At 41.3% G+C, this 16715-nt stretch overlaps 1 protein-coding gene across 4 annotated transcripts in view; it reads right to left on the reverse strand.

Moving 5' to 3' along the window:
• The window catches only part of nhsl2 (NHS-like 2), a 372797-nt gene that overhangs the window by 32543 nt on the left and 323539 nt on the right, over positions 1–16715 (reverse strand). For all 4 annotated transcript variants that reach the window (XM_060832734.1, XM_060832737.1, XM_060832733.1 and 1 more), the window contains exon 2: positions 14129–14281. In XM_060832734.1, coding sequence (XP_060688717.1) covers positions 14129–14281 — 153 coding nt within the window. The remainder of the gene's footprint in view (positions 1–14128; positions 14282–16715) is intronic.

Consider the following 16715-nt stretch of genomic DNA (forward strand, 5'->3'; position numbering starts at 1 on the left):
CCTCTATCTGAGTCCCTATTACATGGCTCTGGTAGAGCTGGGATTTGAATCTAGATCTACCAACACACTATTTCAGATGTAAGGCTGATGCCCAAAATGTCGATTCTCCTGCTGTGCTTTTCCAGCGCCACACTTTTCGACTCTGACTCTCCAGCATCTGCAGTCCTAATTTTCTCACAGAATTTCTAGGCTCTGACCTGCTCTTGTAGCCACTGTGTTTATGTGGTGAGTCCAGTTGAGTTTTTCGTCAATGGTAACCTCCAGCACGTTGATAGTGGGGAATTCAGCGACGGAAGTACCATTGAATGTCAAGGGCGGCGGTTAGCTTGAGTGTTATTGGTGATGGTCATAGTCTGGCATTTGTATGGTGAGAACGTAACTTGTCAGCCCAAACTTGTCCAGACCTTGTTGCATTGGAACATGGACTACTTCATGTGACATTAAAGAGAGCTTGAGACCTGGATAATCAAATCCATGGCCACCAACAGTGCAACGTTTGAAATGGTGGATGTTGAGACCAGAAATGGAAAATTCCAAAAACAACAAAATATCCAAGAAGTGCAAGAATAATAGTTTCATACTTAATTATCTGAAAGCACCAGTCTCTTTAATAAGCCTCCTGTCTTTAAGGTCAGAGTAGAACCTAAACTTTATTTTACTTTGGGCTACCCACTGATTTTGCGCCTGTACAAGAGGGAGATATTTGCTCATTGTATCCTAAAGAAGGCCTAAAAAAACTGTGAGCAATCCTGGCCTGGCTGGAGGATTAAGTTCCACTGTCTGCATCACATTCATAAGAAGATTAAAATTATTCAAAATTGGTTTCAGTTGCTTTCTGTGGGAGGTAAGTTGGCTGTTCCCTAGTGGAAGTACATTCTTTAGTTTCATCTATTCACTGAACTTGTGGAATGGGTACAACTTAGATACAATTTGGATACACTTAGAAACGGGTGTCTGAAAACGTTGTTTGACTGAATTTGACAAGTGGACTAAGATATTTAATTTGTTGGCATTAAATTACTTAAAAATATAACACTTCAGGTGGCAAAAAGAAAATGTTCAGGAAGGAAAATAGCAACATTTAAATAATCTAATACTTTCAGAACTCACATCCCATCGGTAATTTCTAAATCACCATTACTCTGAACGCTTTTAAGCATCATAATAAAACTGATGGACTGTTGCTTATAACTATAGTTAGTGACAAGCCTGCATTGTTACATCCAAAGTCTTCATCTACAATAAATCTCTATTGAGCTGGTTGTCAGTGTCAGCTTCTTTTGAAGCTGTTTGTTAGTTTAATAAGTTAACGTGAATGGATGTTAATGAATCCAGCTCCTTTATGCTGTCACTAGCTCCTCTAATTCATTATTTTGCTGTTGACCACGTGTCACCCGATCTCAATCCAAAAGCTTTTCTCTCTTGAACATCTGTAAGCCTCACAGTCGGCAAAATGCAAGACACAGTCTGTAGCCTTCAAGTTGTTTGCTGTGCTACCTCACCTACTGAGGTGGGACCAGTCTGTTTTTGTGACTATTCCACATTCTACCCTTTTGTAAACATAAAAATCACTTAAACTTTAGCTGCTCCTGTACCATGTCCTACTCACCCATCACCCCAGACCTTAGTGCTCTCATTCAAGAAGGGATTGCTTGTTTACAAATCCCTCCAAGGCTTTACTATTCTCTATTTTGCTGGGACTTAAGGTCCCAACCCTCGATCTCAGCACCACCTTCCTAACCTGCAATCTTCTTCCTGACCTCTCCGCCCCCACCCCACTCCGGCCTATCACCCTCACCTTGACCTCCTTCCATTTATCGCATTTCCAATGCCCCTCCCCCAAGTCCCTCCTCCCTAACTTTTATCTTAGCCTGCTGGACACACGTTCCTCACTCCTGAAGAAGGGCTCATGCCCGAAATGTCGATTCTCCTGCTTCTTGGATGCTGCCTGACCTGCTTTGTTTTTCCAGCAACACATTTTCAGATCTGATCTCCAGCATCTGCAGTCCTCACTTTCTCCTATTCTCTATTTTGGTAAACTACTCCAACCCCATAATCATGAAAGAGATTTATGTGTTTCTAATTCTGGTCTCCTCAATATCCACATTTTAAATGCTGCAATATTGGTGATTATGGATTTGGTTATGCAGTACTCAAGCACTGGAACTCTTGCAAGTTCACAGCCTTGCTACCTCGCTTAGCACACTCCTTGAAATGTACTTCCCTAATTAAAAGCATTATTGGCCCCAATGTCTCGTAATGTGGCTCAATGTCAAATCTTGCTCTTTTTGAACTTTAAAATATCCCATTAAAAAACAAATTGTTGCTGATATCCTGTTTCTCCTTTATCCCACATGCATTTATCTAGCACCACTTCAATTGCATCTAAAACTGTTCACCTCAACTATTCCAGAAAGCAACAAACAACACATTTTAAATCACTCTTTAAGCATAAAAGCTCTTCCTGATATCCCTGTTGTTATTGTTGTGTTTATGGCACAAAAATCAAAAACAACTTCTCTAATCTTATTTTATCAAGCCTTCTCATAATTTTAACCACCTCAGTTAGGTCGTCACTCAACTTTGTTTCTGACGAAAGATCCTCAGTTTGTTTAATGTTTTGAAAGTTCTTTAGTGTCTTGTTATCCTTTCAATAATATGGAGACCAGAGATCTGCAAAATACTCCAACTAATTCTATGTTTTTACACATTGGGGTGCTCAGGCAATTAGCAATGCAGCCAATTTGCACACAGTAAGTTCCCATAAAATCCAATGAGATAATGATCAAATAAAATTTATTAGCAATCAATGGGCATGCACTGTCTAGCTAATACAGATCGCACACTTGTTGCAAAAGTGTTAAAAGATTTCCAGGATTTGTGAATTCATAGTTTTTGTGTAGTTCTGTATCTTGAGAAGAGAAAACCATGTTAAAATCCACCTTGCAAAAAAGTGATCAGTGCAGGAAGGGTTAATAAATAACATCTGCAGTAAACTTTACAATGGCTGTAACAATATGACTTACAAGTTTGGAAAGAGGAAGTAAAATGTTAGGCAATGTGTGAAATCCGAAGAGGAAAATAGGATAAGTAATAACACTCTTCTATGATGCCACCCTTTTAGATATTGACTCTGAGTTCAAAAGAGTGTCTTCCCCTATTTCCAAGCAATCTGACACTTGTCACTCACAAAAGTTCAGAAGTTCATCAATGCTTCATCCGTATAGTAATTATTCAGGCCTGAGCATAAATACTAAGGTTCCAGTTTTCGCCTCAGTCTGGCAAACTTCAACTGATAAAATGAAGGAACTTATCTACACTCAGATCCCACTGTCTTCTTGTTGTGTTTCAATGTTAACCTGCTCTTTGAACAAACAAGCAGGATGGTTATTCCGAATTGTTAAGACGTTGATCAGAAAAGATTCATTAGGATGTTGCCAGAGTTGGAGGGTTTGAGCTATAGGGAAAGGCTATATAGGCTCAGGCTATATTACCTGGAGTGTCAGAGGTGAAGGGTGACCTTATTGAGGCTTATAAACTCTTGATGGGCATGGATACGGTAAATAATCAGTGTCTTTTCCCCAGGATAGGGGAGTCTAAAACTAGGACACAGACTTATAAGGTGAGAGGAGAAGATTTTAAACGGGACCTAAGGGGCAACTTTTTAAAGCAGACCGTGCTGCATGTACGGAATGAACTGCTAGAGGAATTGATGAAGGTTGGTACGGTTGCATTTAAAAAGGCAAATGGATGGGTACATGAATAGGAAGGGTTTGGATGGATAGGGGTCAAATACTGGTAATCGGATCTAAAATAGTTTATGGTCTGTTCAGCACGGACGAGTTGGACCGAAGGGTCTGTTTCCATGCTGTACATCTCTATGACTGTAAATGTGTAGATCATGGCTGCTAGCATCTTCAGGCGAGATCTGCAATTTTGGCTGAAGACGTGAGAAGGGAAGTGGCTCCAGCATTCTAGTCAAGTAACAGCTGTCAGGAGATAGATATTTTCCAATTATGGTTAATGTAGGAACCAGTGGGAATTCCTTTTGACATTTTCCCAACTTTGGAACCTGAGGCCAATCGTAGAATCTTTATTTATTCTCCGCATGAAGTCAAAAACTACGGAGTCCCCTGGTCTGTGGCAGCTCCTCCTCCAACCTATCACCTCCATCATGTAGCTCAGCGAGACTATATTCACCTGGCTTCACTCTCACTGTCAATCTGCAGCTAGAGCATCTCCCACAAATGGCCCATCACAGTTATCTATGGCATGCCTCAAGGATCAGTGACCTTCACATATGGAAATAAATTAAGTAAAAGGGCAATTCTGAAGGCATGAAATGAACTCTGGCTAACTCATACTGGGGTGGGGGTTACATCAGTAACTCAGGAGTCATTCAATGTCAGACATTTAAGAAGACATTTCAGAATATATGGAAATGAAGAATTCCAGTCACAAAGGAGGACTAAAAAGGGAAGGACTGAGAACAGTAACTGACTAAGTAAGATGGTTTCAAATTAAAAGAAAAAACGTATATAATACAAGAAAATGTGAGCAGCAAATCAGTAGATTGAGCAGAACATAAACAATAACAAAAAATTATTAACAAGGGAGAAATCAGTATATGACAGAAAGCTTGTGAGAAATATGAAAAAATAAGAGCTTTCATCAGAACTTTAAAATGGGAAGAGCAAGTAAAGCAAGTGCCAGTCTTCTAGAAAGTCTTCTAGAAAGTGAGTTGAGGAATTGATAATGGAAAATAAGGAAATGGCAGATGATCTGAGCAAATATTTTGCAACAGTTTCCTTTGTAGGCAATACAATTAATATCCCATAAATAATTGTCAATCAGGAGGTGAAAGAGAGGGAGGGACTTAAAACAGTGAAAATTATCAGGGATAGAGTACTCAAAAAAACACTATTCAAAATAAAAACCTGTTAAGGGGGAAGGTGGTGACATTCTGGTAATGTCACTGGATGAGTAATCCAGAACCCCGAGCTAATCCTCTGGGAAGTGACATGGCTTCAAATCCCACCCTAACAGCTGGCAAAATTTTAAGTGAATAAAGAACTAGAATTAAAAGCTAGCTTAACAGCAACCACGTAACTACGGTTGCTAGTTGGTGAACTAGATGGGTTTTATAATGTCCTTTAGGTAGGGAAATCTTTGTCTTTACCTGATCTGGTTTACACGTGACTCCACACCCATATCAATGTGGTTGACTCCTAACTGCTCCATGGGCAATGGTATAGCCAGTGAAGCCCACAGACCATGAAAAAGATTTTTTAAATCCCAAATTTTAATTTACTTTATAAAAACGGAAAGAAGTGCAAATGTTGTAAATCAGAGACAAAAATAGAAATTGTAGGAAAAGCTCAGCAGATTTGGCAGCATCTGTGGAGAGAAAACAGAGTTAACAGCTTGGGTCGAGTGACCTTTCCTCATAACTTTATCTTGTCATCTTAAAATATGGCTCTTGTGAGTACTCATGCATTTGTTTCAAGTTTGATTTTCTGAAAAGGTCCTTTCAGATTGGAAGATAGCAAATGTGATTCCTCATTTCAAGTTAGGAAGGAGACAGCAAAGTAGGAGAATACAGAAGGCCAGCTAGTTTAAAATTGATCATAGGAAAAATGCTGAAATCTATTATTAAGGTCACTCAGAAAAATCTCAGTGGAATCAGGAAGAGTCAATATGGTTTTTTGAAAGGGAAATCATGTGTGACTGATCTATTGGAGTACGTAGATTTTCAGAAGGCATTTGAAGAGGTCCCACTGTAGTTATTATATCAAATGAAAGACCATGGCAAGAAGGTAACGTAGCTAGCAGAACACAAGGATTAGGTATAAAATGGGTCCTTTTCAGTTTGGCAAGAGTGTTGTGCAATGAGGACAACACTGTCCAAGCCTGTCCAAGCTAATAATTTACCCCTACTCCCGTATGATCCAACCTTGTGAATTAACCTGTTAGGCAGCACTTTATCAAGTGCTTTGCAGAAGTCCAGATATATTACATCTGCAAGATCTCCATTATCCACTTTGCTTGTTACATCTTCAAAAAGCTCGAGCAAATTAGTCAAACATGATTAGCATTCATAAAACCATTCTGCCTTTGAAGATGCATTCACTGAATTTGACAGGCTATGTGACGTGAATTTTAACTGCTCCTGCATTATACCCAGGTCTTGGGAGTTTGATTCATGGCCTTGACAGAAAGGTTCTCTTTTTTCCCTGCCTTCTCAGAGTTTGGCTGGACAATCTCCTGCCCCCCTCCAGGTCCACAACCTCTCTGCTCTTATATGGACTTTCTCAACCAGAGCCTCCAGTGCATTCCAGCTTTTTTTTTTGCTGAACTTGTATCTTTCCAGGCCTGACTCTCTTGTCGATTGCCTTCCAGTAGTTACTCGAGTCAAAATTCACTCTTGCTTTCAGAGATGCAGGCTGATTTTAACTAATTCTCACGATTTTGGGGCAGCTGCTAAGGAGTGCAACCACATGGTGCTGGCTCCACACTCCAGTCAGGGTAACCAGCAGTTGGCATGAAGTTGGCACACTGCCTTCATCAGAAACAATGAACATGGGTTAATCGTTCATCGCAGTGCCTCCAAAGTTTTAGTGATTTAACAAAAATTCACAGCCTAACTTTCACAATCCTAAATCTCTGCTATCTAAAGTAGTAATTTTCATAGAATCCATTCAGTACTGAAAGAGGCCATTCAGCCCGAGTGTGCAACAGCCCTCCATTTTATCACCCTATCCACGTAAACTCGCATTTAGCATGGCCAATCCACCTAACCTGCACATCTTTTGACGAGTAAGGTGATCTATTTACATTTACATGTCCAATGGAATATCTAAGAAGAGTGATGTGCATTATCAGACCAAAAGCCAAAATGTTGGGAATGCTCAGCAGGTGATGCAGACTCCAGAGAGAGAAATCATGTTTACGCCTCATTGATCATACACAACATCCAGGAAAAAATTAGAAAAGCTTCAGCAGTTGAAAGTGGGCAGATAGGGAAACGACGAAAGGGTAACATTCATCATGTTGAAGACAGGAAAGACAAGATGACCAAAAGTTGGTGCAAGAAAGATAGAGCGGAAATAGAGCAAGGGACAAAGAGGAGATATGATAAATGATTCCCACTTGAAAAGTAAGAACAGGTAAACAAGAATAACATCAAAACCTGTAAAAAAAGGAAACAAAAATGGGGTAGACATTATGGTTTGGAACTGTTAAAATCTATATTGAAAAATATCACACAGAGGAAAAAGGACGGAATTGTAAAGACAGGTGACAAATGGCTCAGGATAACACGTGGGAAATCAGAGATTTTCTGCAACATTGTCATTCAATCGACACATGGTCTCCCTAGTTCAGTTGACTCCATCTTGATCAGTGAATACAATATGCTGAATTATATTTCTAACTCTATCCAGTTCCGATGAATGGTCACACGCATGAAGCATTAACTTTGTTTCTCTCTCCAGCGAAGCTTCTAGATCTATTGACTATGTTATTTCAGATTTCCAGAATCCACAGTATTTTTCTTTGATTTGGCAAAAAAGGCATATTCATCTACCATCCAAGCTGTAACACACTATATGTGAGTAGTTCTCAACTGCTTTTAGGTTGAAGGATAGTTTAAAATTTATTTAGTAATCCTAGACTCACAAGCTAAGCTATATCAATACAACCTACCTGTAATGGTTAGCTGCCATTGTTAAAAAGTTAATGGTAACATCACATTTTAATGATGCTTCTCAGAAAACAGGTTGTCACTCTGTGAGATTCGGGTTTCCTGTTTCTTACAGTACAGTCTGTCTATCGTTGGCAGGAGTAAATAAAAAGCAGGATCACAGAGTGCCAGGGGCTGAAAGAACAAGAATCTAGGAAGCAGTAGAGGCATAAGGACAACAACACCTGAAGAGAGCAGATGCCCAGAGTGGGAGTACAGTGAGCGTAGGAGTACAGGGAGCAGGGAGTGGGAAGAATGCAGGAGCATAGATTGAAAGCCCAAGAATACAAGAAGGGATTACAAAGAGAAAGTGGAAGCACAGAGCGAGGAAGATAGTGAAGGAATGGAGCAGAAGATGTTGCAAGGGTGAAGCAAGCAGAAAGTGATTGAGGTCCGGGAGGAAATGAATGGGAGTTAAGTATGGCACTGGTCACCACTCACTCAGTTGCTCTCAATCATCATCCCTTATATGGCCTGCCACATCATTCACTTGTAAGGCCCTCCCTGGCTCACAGACTCCCAGAAAGTCTCTTCCAATTGGCATGGACCCAGTTTGAAAACTATTATGAAAAATAAAAACCACTTCTGTTAGCAATGCATCACATATTTTCTGGCTTAGCAGGGCAGGAGTTCACAAAGCTACAGCTGGGATTAGGATCCGAGAGAAAGAAACAGCAGCAAAAACTAAAAGCAGCTGGTGCTCAGTGTAATGCTAAGCTGAGTATGGTTATAATGGCTTGTACTTCAGATGGAAGCGCCACATAGATGACCGATCTTGACCACTTCCGGATGTCCCCAGGTCACAAATGCCAGTCTTCTGCCAATTTGATTCACTCCATGTAATATCTAAAAATGATTTACGGTACTGAATAATGTGTAGGCGTTGAGAACATTTTGGAAATTGTAATGAAGACTTGTTTATCAGCATTAGCTGAGTTCCTAACCAAGCTGTTCCAGTCATCTACCTGGTAATGTGGAAAGCAGCTCAGGTACGCCCTGTCCACAAAAATCCGGACAAATCCAATATGTTCAATCACTGTCTCATTGGCCTACTCTAGATGGTCAGCAAGTTGATGGAAGGGCTGCTTGGTAGTGCTGTGGCACTTGCTCAGTATTAATTTGCATACTGGCACAACGGGTTCTGTTTGGGCCACTCAGCTCCTGCCTGAATGATAGCCTTAGTCCAAACTTAGCTGCAAATGTGTTGCTGGTCAAAGCACAGCAGGCCAGGCAGCATCTCAGGAATAGAGAATTCGACGTTTCGAGCATAAGCCCTTCATCAGGCTGATGAAGGGCTTATGCTCGAAATGTCGAATTCTCTATTCCTGAGATGCTGCCTGGCCTGCTGTGCTTTGACCAGCAACACATTTGCAGCTGTGATCTCCAGCATCTGCAGACCTCATTTTTTACTAGTCCAAACTTAGACCAAAAAGCTGAACTTCGGAAATAAAAATGTGTAAGGGTCTGTCCTTGATATCAAGACAATATTTTACCACGTGTGGCATCAAAAAGTGCTATCAAAACTGTAATCTTATCAGTCAAAAGCAACATAGGCAAAATAAATTTAAGGGGTGGAAGGGTAACTTGATTATGTGGACAAGTATCCTGGGATATGTGGGAAGTTATAGATGCCACTGGTGACTCAACTAATTATATACAAGAAATTTCACCAGCTACCGAAACTTGAGCTCCATTATTTGGAGCTTGAGCAGCTGCTGGAGTCACGGTGGTTCACAGAAACCACTTAAAGAGGTGGTCATACAATAGACTAGGATTTTGAGACAGAATCAGGATAATCCAGGAGAAGTAGGGAATGAGTGCAGGAATCCCTCTGGAGGTCCTGTTCTTGAATCAGTTTTCCATCGATACGCTGAGGCAGTTAGTTCTTTGGAGAAGCATATTCAATTCGAGGAACCCTGGGTGGGTTAACTATGCAGGAAGGGAGGAACAAGGGAGAAGCAGTTGCAATAGGGGATTCGTCGGCCAGGGAACACATAGATGTTTCTGCAGCTTTAGTTGTGACTCTAGGGTGATATGTTGCCTCTCAATTAAGGATGTCACACATTGACCACAAGATATGCTCCTGGGAAAATGTTAACAATTAGAAGTTATTGCCCATTTTGCTGCCAATGTCTTAGGTAGGAAAGGGGATCCAATTCTGAAAGCAGATGATTTTTAGGGAGTTAGAAAAAGGTAAGGTATGACTTTTAAAATAATGAGAGGTTCAAGCTTGGTTAAAAAAAAAGAGGTAGGAAAGATAGAGTAAACACAGCAGATATTAAGGAGGGTAAGGAAGGGAGTGACCCTGGACTGCTTGTCCATAGCTCCTTGAAGATAGAAGGACAGGTGTATAAGGCGATAAAGAAAGCATATGTAATGCTTTCCTCTATTCAACAATGTATACAGTACAAATGCAGGGGTGTCAATGATGAAGCTGTATAAAATGCTGATTAGGGCAAGCTAGAATTGTGTGTACAATTTTGGTCGCCAGATTAAGGAAGATAAAATACCTGTAGAGAGTACAGATGCGATTTACCAGGATATTGCCAGGGCTTGAAAACTGCAGACAGGATGAATGATTAGGTAGGCTACGGTCACCTTCCATAGAAAAGTGAAGGCTAAAGGATGATTAAATGAAGCACTCAAAATTATGAGGGGCCCAGATAGAGTGGGCAGTGAAGACCTGATTCCTTCAGTGGGGAGATCAATTACCAACAGCACAGATTTCAGGTCACCGGAAGAGGTTTTAAAGGGGACATGAGAGAAAAAGATAGTGTGATGATGGCAGGAATTCACTGCCTGGTTTGGTGATGAAGGGAGAAACATTCAACTTGTTTAAAAAGGAACCCAGATCTGCACCCGAATTATTACATTCTGCAAGGCTTCAGATAGAGGCCTGGAAAATAGAAGTAGAGGGGTGACTAGATTATGTTTTAGCTTGACGCAGATGCAGTGGGTTAAATAGTCCCTTTCTGTTCTGTAACCTTTCTATGATTCTATGAAATCAGGGGGAAATCTGTCCTCTGGTTGGAAGATAGTTGTAGTTATTGGAGGTCATCCATCTCAGTTCCAGGCAATCAGTGCAGGAGTTTCTCAGGGTAGTGTCCTAGGTTCAATCATCTTCAGTTGCTTCATCTATGAGCTTCCTGAATAGAGTCATAGAGTCATACAGATGTACAGCATGGAATCAGACCCTTCGGCCCAACCCGTCCATGCCAACTAGATATCCCAACCCAATTTAGTCCCACCTGCCAGCACCCAGCCCATATTCCTCCAAACCCTTCCTATTCATATACCCATCCAAATGCCTCTTAAATGTTGCAATTGTACCAGCCTCCACCACATCCTCTGGCAGCTCATTCCATACATGTACCACCCGCTGCGTGAAAATGTTGCCCCTTAGGTCCCTTTTATATCTTTCCCCTCTCACCCTAAACCTATGCCTTCTAGTTCTGGACTCCCCAGCCCCAGAAAAAAGACTTTGTCTATTTATCCTATCCATATCCCTCATAATTTTGTAAACCTCTATAAGGTCACCCCTCAGCATCTGATGCTCCAGGGAAAACAGCCCCAGCTTGTTCAGCCTCTCCCTGTAGTTCAGATCCTCCAACCCTGGCAACATCATTGTAAATCTTTTCTGAACCCTTTCAAGTTTCACAACATCTTTCCAATAAGAAGGAGACCAGAATTGCATGCAATATTCTAACAGTGCCCTAACCAATGTCCTGTACAGCCGCAACATGACCTCCCAACTCCTGTACTCAATACTCTGACCAATAAAGGAAAGCATACCAAACGCCTTCTTCACTATCCTATCCACCTGCGACTCCACTTTCAAGGAGCTATGAACCTGCACTCCAAGGTCTCTTTGGTCAACAACACTCCCTAGGACCTTACCATTAAGTGTATAAGTCCTGCTAAGATTTGCTTTCCAAAAATGCAGCACCTCGCATTTATCTGAATTAAACTCCATCTGCCACTTCTCAGCCCATTGGCCCATTTGGTCCAGATCCTGTTGTAATCTGAGGTAACCCTCTTTGCTGTCCACTACACCTCCAATTTTGGTGTCATCTGCAAACTTACTAACTTTAACTCTTATGCTCGCATCCAAATCATTTATGTAAATGACAAAAAGTAGAGGGCCCAGCACTGATCCTTGTGACACTCCACTGGTCACAGGCCTCCAGTCTGAAAAACAGCCCTCCACCACCAGTGGAGGGCTTTGATCCTTTGATCCAGTTCTGGATCCTAATGGCTAGTTCTCCCTGTCTTCCAGGAGATCTAATCTTGCTAATCAGTCTCCCATGGGGAACCTTGTCAAATGCCTTACTGAAGTCCATATAGATCACATCTACTGCTCTGCTCTCATCAATCTTCTTTGTTACTTCTTCACAGAAACTCAATCAAGTTTGTGAGACATGATTTCCCACGCACAAAGCCATGTTGACTATCCCGAATCAGTCCTTGCCTTTCCAAATACATGTACATTCTGTCCATCAGGATTCTCTCCAACAACTTGCCCACCACTGAGGTCAGGCTCACCGGTCTATAATTCCCTGGCTTGTCTTTACCGCCCTTTTTAAACAGTGGCACCACATTTGCCAACCTCCAGTCTTCCAGCACCTCACCTGTGACTATCGATGACACAAATATCTCAGCAAGAGGCCCAGCAATCACCTCTCTAGCTTCCCACACAGTTCTCGGCTACACCTGATCAGATCCTGGGGATTTATCCACTTTAACTGTTTCAAGACATCCAGCACTTCCTCCTCTGTATTATGGGCATTTTGCAAGATGTCACCATCTATTTCCCTACAGTCTATATCTTCCTTATCCTTATCCACAGTAAGTACTGATGCAAAGTATTCATTTAGTATGTCCCCCATTTTCTGCTGATCTTTGAGGGCCCTAATCTCTCCCTAGTTACACGTTTGTCCTTAATATATTTGTAAAAACCCTTTGGATTCTCCTTAATTCTATTTGCCAAAGCTATCTCATGTCCCCGTTTTGCCCTCCTGATTTTCATCTTAAATATACTCCTACTTTCTTTATACTCTTCTAAGGATTCACTCAATCTATCCTGACTATACCTGACATATGCTTCCTTATTTTTCTTAACCAAACCCTCAATTTCTTTTGTCATCCAGCATTCCCTATATCTACCAGCCTTCCATTTCACCCTGACAGGAATATACTTTCTCTGGATTCTGGTTATCTCATTTCTGAAGGCTTCCCATTTTCCAGCCGTCCCTTTCCCTGTGAACATCTGCCTCCAATCACTTTCGAAAGTTCTTGCCCAATACCGTCAAAATTGGTCTTTCTCCAATTTAGAACTTCAACTTTTAGATCTGGTCTATCCTTTTCCATCACTATTTTAAGACTAATAGAATTATGGTCGCTTGCCCCAAAGTGCTCTCCCACTTACAGCTCAGTCATCTGCCCTGCCTTATTTCCTAAGAGTAGGTCAGGTTTTGCACCTTCTCTAGTAAGTACATTCACATACTGAATCAGAAAATTGTCTTGTACACACTTAACAAATTCCTCTCCATCTAAACCTTTAACACTTTGGTCTCCAAACCCTGTCCATTATTAACAAAACATAAGCCAGGCATGTGATGGAATACTCTCCCCTTCCTGACTCAAGTGGACTCGAGATGACTGATACCATCTAGAACAAATAACCCAATTAATTGCCACATTAGTCACAATCATTAGTAGTCAGTCCCTCCATCGAAGGAGTGACAGCATTGTACATATACCATCCACAAAACACACTACAGCTACTTAGTCAGCACTTGTCAATTTCTTGAACCAAGAAGGACAGATCACACAGTAGAGTCATGAGACAACCACCACCTCCTGAAGTTTGACCGAGCAACAGGTTCTCTTCCAAACTATACAGCATTATGACTTGGGATTATATCAACATTACTTTTCTGTTGTTGGGTCAAAATTCTGGAACTCCCTTCCTAATGTTCCTATGACTTCCTATGCATCACATGGCCTGCAGGATTCAAGATGGTGGCCCACCATCACGTAAACAATTGCAGTTAGGGATAGGCAAAAGAAATGCTGGTCTAGCCAATGATGCTCATATTGCATGAATGAATTAAAATAATAAAATCAAACTTAAACTTACTGTTTAGGATCAGAGTTGTACAATGGTCATTTTGACAAGGTACCAGAAGTTACTATCACATACAAGCATAAATACAGAGAAAGAGAGAATTAATCCAAAAAAAAAACAAATGACTTGGTTGCTGCCGCTGACAACATGGCTTCATTCTACCCCCTCTCTCCTGAGAAATGGCACAGCCAATCTATATTTAACTGTTTAGCCTGACATTTCCATCACAAGTCACACCATTAGATTCAGTCTGTATTTACCTTGAAGCAGAGCTTGAAGGTTGAGCTGCGCTTCTTGATGCAATTCCTCCACACAGGGTGGTCTGGAAGAGGAGCTGAACACATTTACATTTTGTTGCCATAACGATTTGAAATGGGCAGTCCTCTTACTCTCCTGTTCCAAGTTTGATCCAGCTGAAAACAATAAATAAATGTGTACATCAATATTAGTCCAAAAAGATGACAAGAAGCAGGCTGTAATGGAATATTTAAGGAATGTGGCTGGAGTTCAAATGTAGCTTTTATTTGCTCTAAGTTAAACAGATAAATTCACTATAAACTTCAGTTACTCTACCGACTTCGATGCATGACGTTTTGTGTTGTATCACCCTTTATCACTGATATAAACAATAATGTGAGCATCCATTGGTTTGCCATATAAATCAGCAGGAAAATGTAAAATACCAGCATCCTGTGTCAAGTCTTAACAATCAATTGCAACTAAAGTACTGAGTCTCCTCCAGCAGCAACAGGCAATCAATGAATCAATGTCATGGAGCAATGAAGTATCTTTGAACATGTACAGATATTGTAGAGCTCCCCAGTTAGTGTTTAATTTGCAAAACAGAGTGGAGACAGACTTTAGCTGAATATACCAAGCTACCAAACAATATAAATGGCCATTAGATTAAATATAATGCAAGCACAACCTCCAAAGATTTTGTGAATGAAAACCATCCTGGAGAGCATCTAAAATGATCAGTTACATATAGAGTGCTGTACATGGTCATAACCTAACTTATGACAAGTTATGATCAACATTTATGAGTTGCACTCCAGATAAAGAAATTTAAAGGTAGAATTTTCCTTCCCTGATGTGACATGAGTAGTGGCAAGAAAGATGGGAAAATATTATGAAAATGAAAAATAACTCCAGCACAGTAGCTCAGTGGTTAGCAATGCTGCCTCCTCGTACCAGGGATCTGGGTTCAATTCCAGCCTCAGGTGACTGTCTGTGTGGAGTTTGTGCATTCTTTCAGTGTCTGTGTGGGTGTGCTCCAGTTTCCTCCCACAATCCAAAGATGTGCAGATCATCAGGTGAATTGGCCATACTAAATTGCCCACTGTCAGGTAAATATAGGGTGGGGGAATGGGTCTGGGTGGGCTACTCTTCAGAGGGTCAGTGTGGAATTGTTAGGCCAAATGGCCTGATTCCATACTGTAGGGAATCTAATCAATAACTATTTTTCCACTCAAGTTTTTTTCTGATAACTTCAGAATTTTCTGGCCCCTTCCCTAGTTGGACTATTGTCATGCTGCTCTAGAAAACCTTCCTGGATGCTCCTTACAAATTCTGCCCCATCCACACCTCTGACACTAAGTGTATCCCAGTCAATGTTGAGAAAATTGAAATCTCCCATCTCCACCACCCTGTTGCCTCTAGATCTTTCCATAATCTGTTTACTTATTTGTTCTTCTACCTCACGCTCACTGTTGGGAGGCCTGTAATACAGCCCCAACAATGTAACTGCACCCTTGTTAGTTCTCAGCTTTACCCATAATGCCTCACTGCACAAGCCCCCCCATAGTGTCCTCCTTTAGCAAGGGTAGTAGGGATGTTGCAGGTAACTACATGCCAGTGAGCCTGATGTCAGTGGTGTGAGAGTTGCTGGAGAAGGTACTGAGCGATAGGATCTATTTATATTTGGAAGTGAATGGGCTTATCAGTGATAGACAACATGGTTTTGTGTGGGGGAAATTGTGCCTTACCAACTTAATAGAGTTCTTTGAGGAAGTGACCAAGTTGATAGATGAAGGAAGGGTTGAAAATGTCATAGACATGAACTTTAGTAAGGTGTTTGATAAGTTTCCCGATGGAAAACTATTGGTGCGCAGGGTGTTCTAGCTAATGGATAAAGTACTGGTTGAGCAACAGGAGACAGAGAGTAGTAGTTGAAGGGAGTTCCTCAAAAAGGAGAAAGGTGACCAGTGGTGTTCCACAGGGATCAGTGCTGGGGCCACTGTTGTTTGTGATATACATAAATGATCTGGAAGAGTGCCTAGGTGGTCTGATCAGTAAGTTTGCAAATGACACAAAAATTGGTGGAGTAGAGACATAGAGTCAAAGAGATGTACAACATGGAAACAGACCCTTCGATCCAACCCGTCCATGCTGACCATATATTCCAACCCAATCTAGTCCCACGTGCCAGCACCCGGCCCATATCCCTCCAAACCCTTCTTATTCATATACCCATCCAAATGCCTCTTAAATGTTGCAATTGTACCACCCTCCACCACATCCTCTGGCAGCTCATTCCATACACGTACCACCCTCTGCATGAAAACGTTGCCCCTTAGGTCTCTTTTATATCTTTTCCCTCTCACCCTAAACCTATGCCCTCTAGTTCTGGACTCCTCGACCCCAGGGAAAAGACTTTGTCTATTTATCCTATCCATAGCCCTCATAATTTTGTAAACCTCTATAAGGACACCTCTCAGCCTCCAACGCTGCAGGGAAAACAGCCCCAGCCTGTTCAGCTTCTCCCTGTAGCTCAGATCCTCCAACCCTGGCAACATCCTTGTAAATATTTTCTGAACCCTTTCAAGTTTCACAACATCTTTCCGA

This window comes from Hemiscyllium ocellatum, chromosome 11 (assembly GCF_020745735.1).
Source record: "Hemiscyllium ocellatum isolate sHemOce1 chromosome 11, sHemOce1.pat.X.cur, whole genome shotgun sequence".
Classification (NCBI taxonomy): domain Eukaryota; kingdom Metazoa; phylum Chordata; class Chondrichthyes; order Orectolobiformes; family Hemiscylliidae; genus Hemiscyllium; species Hemiscyllium ocellatum.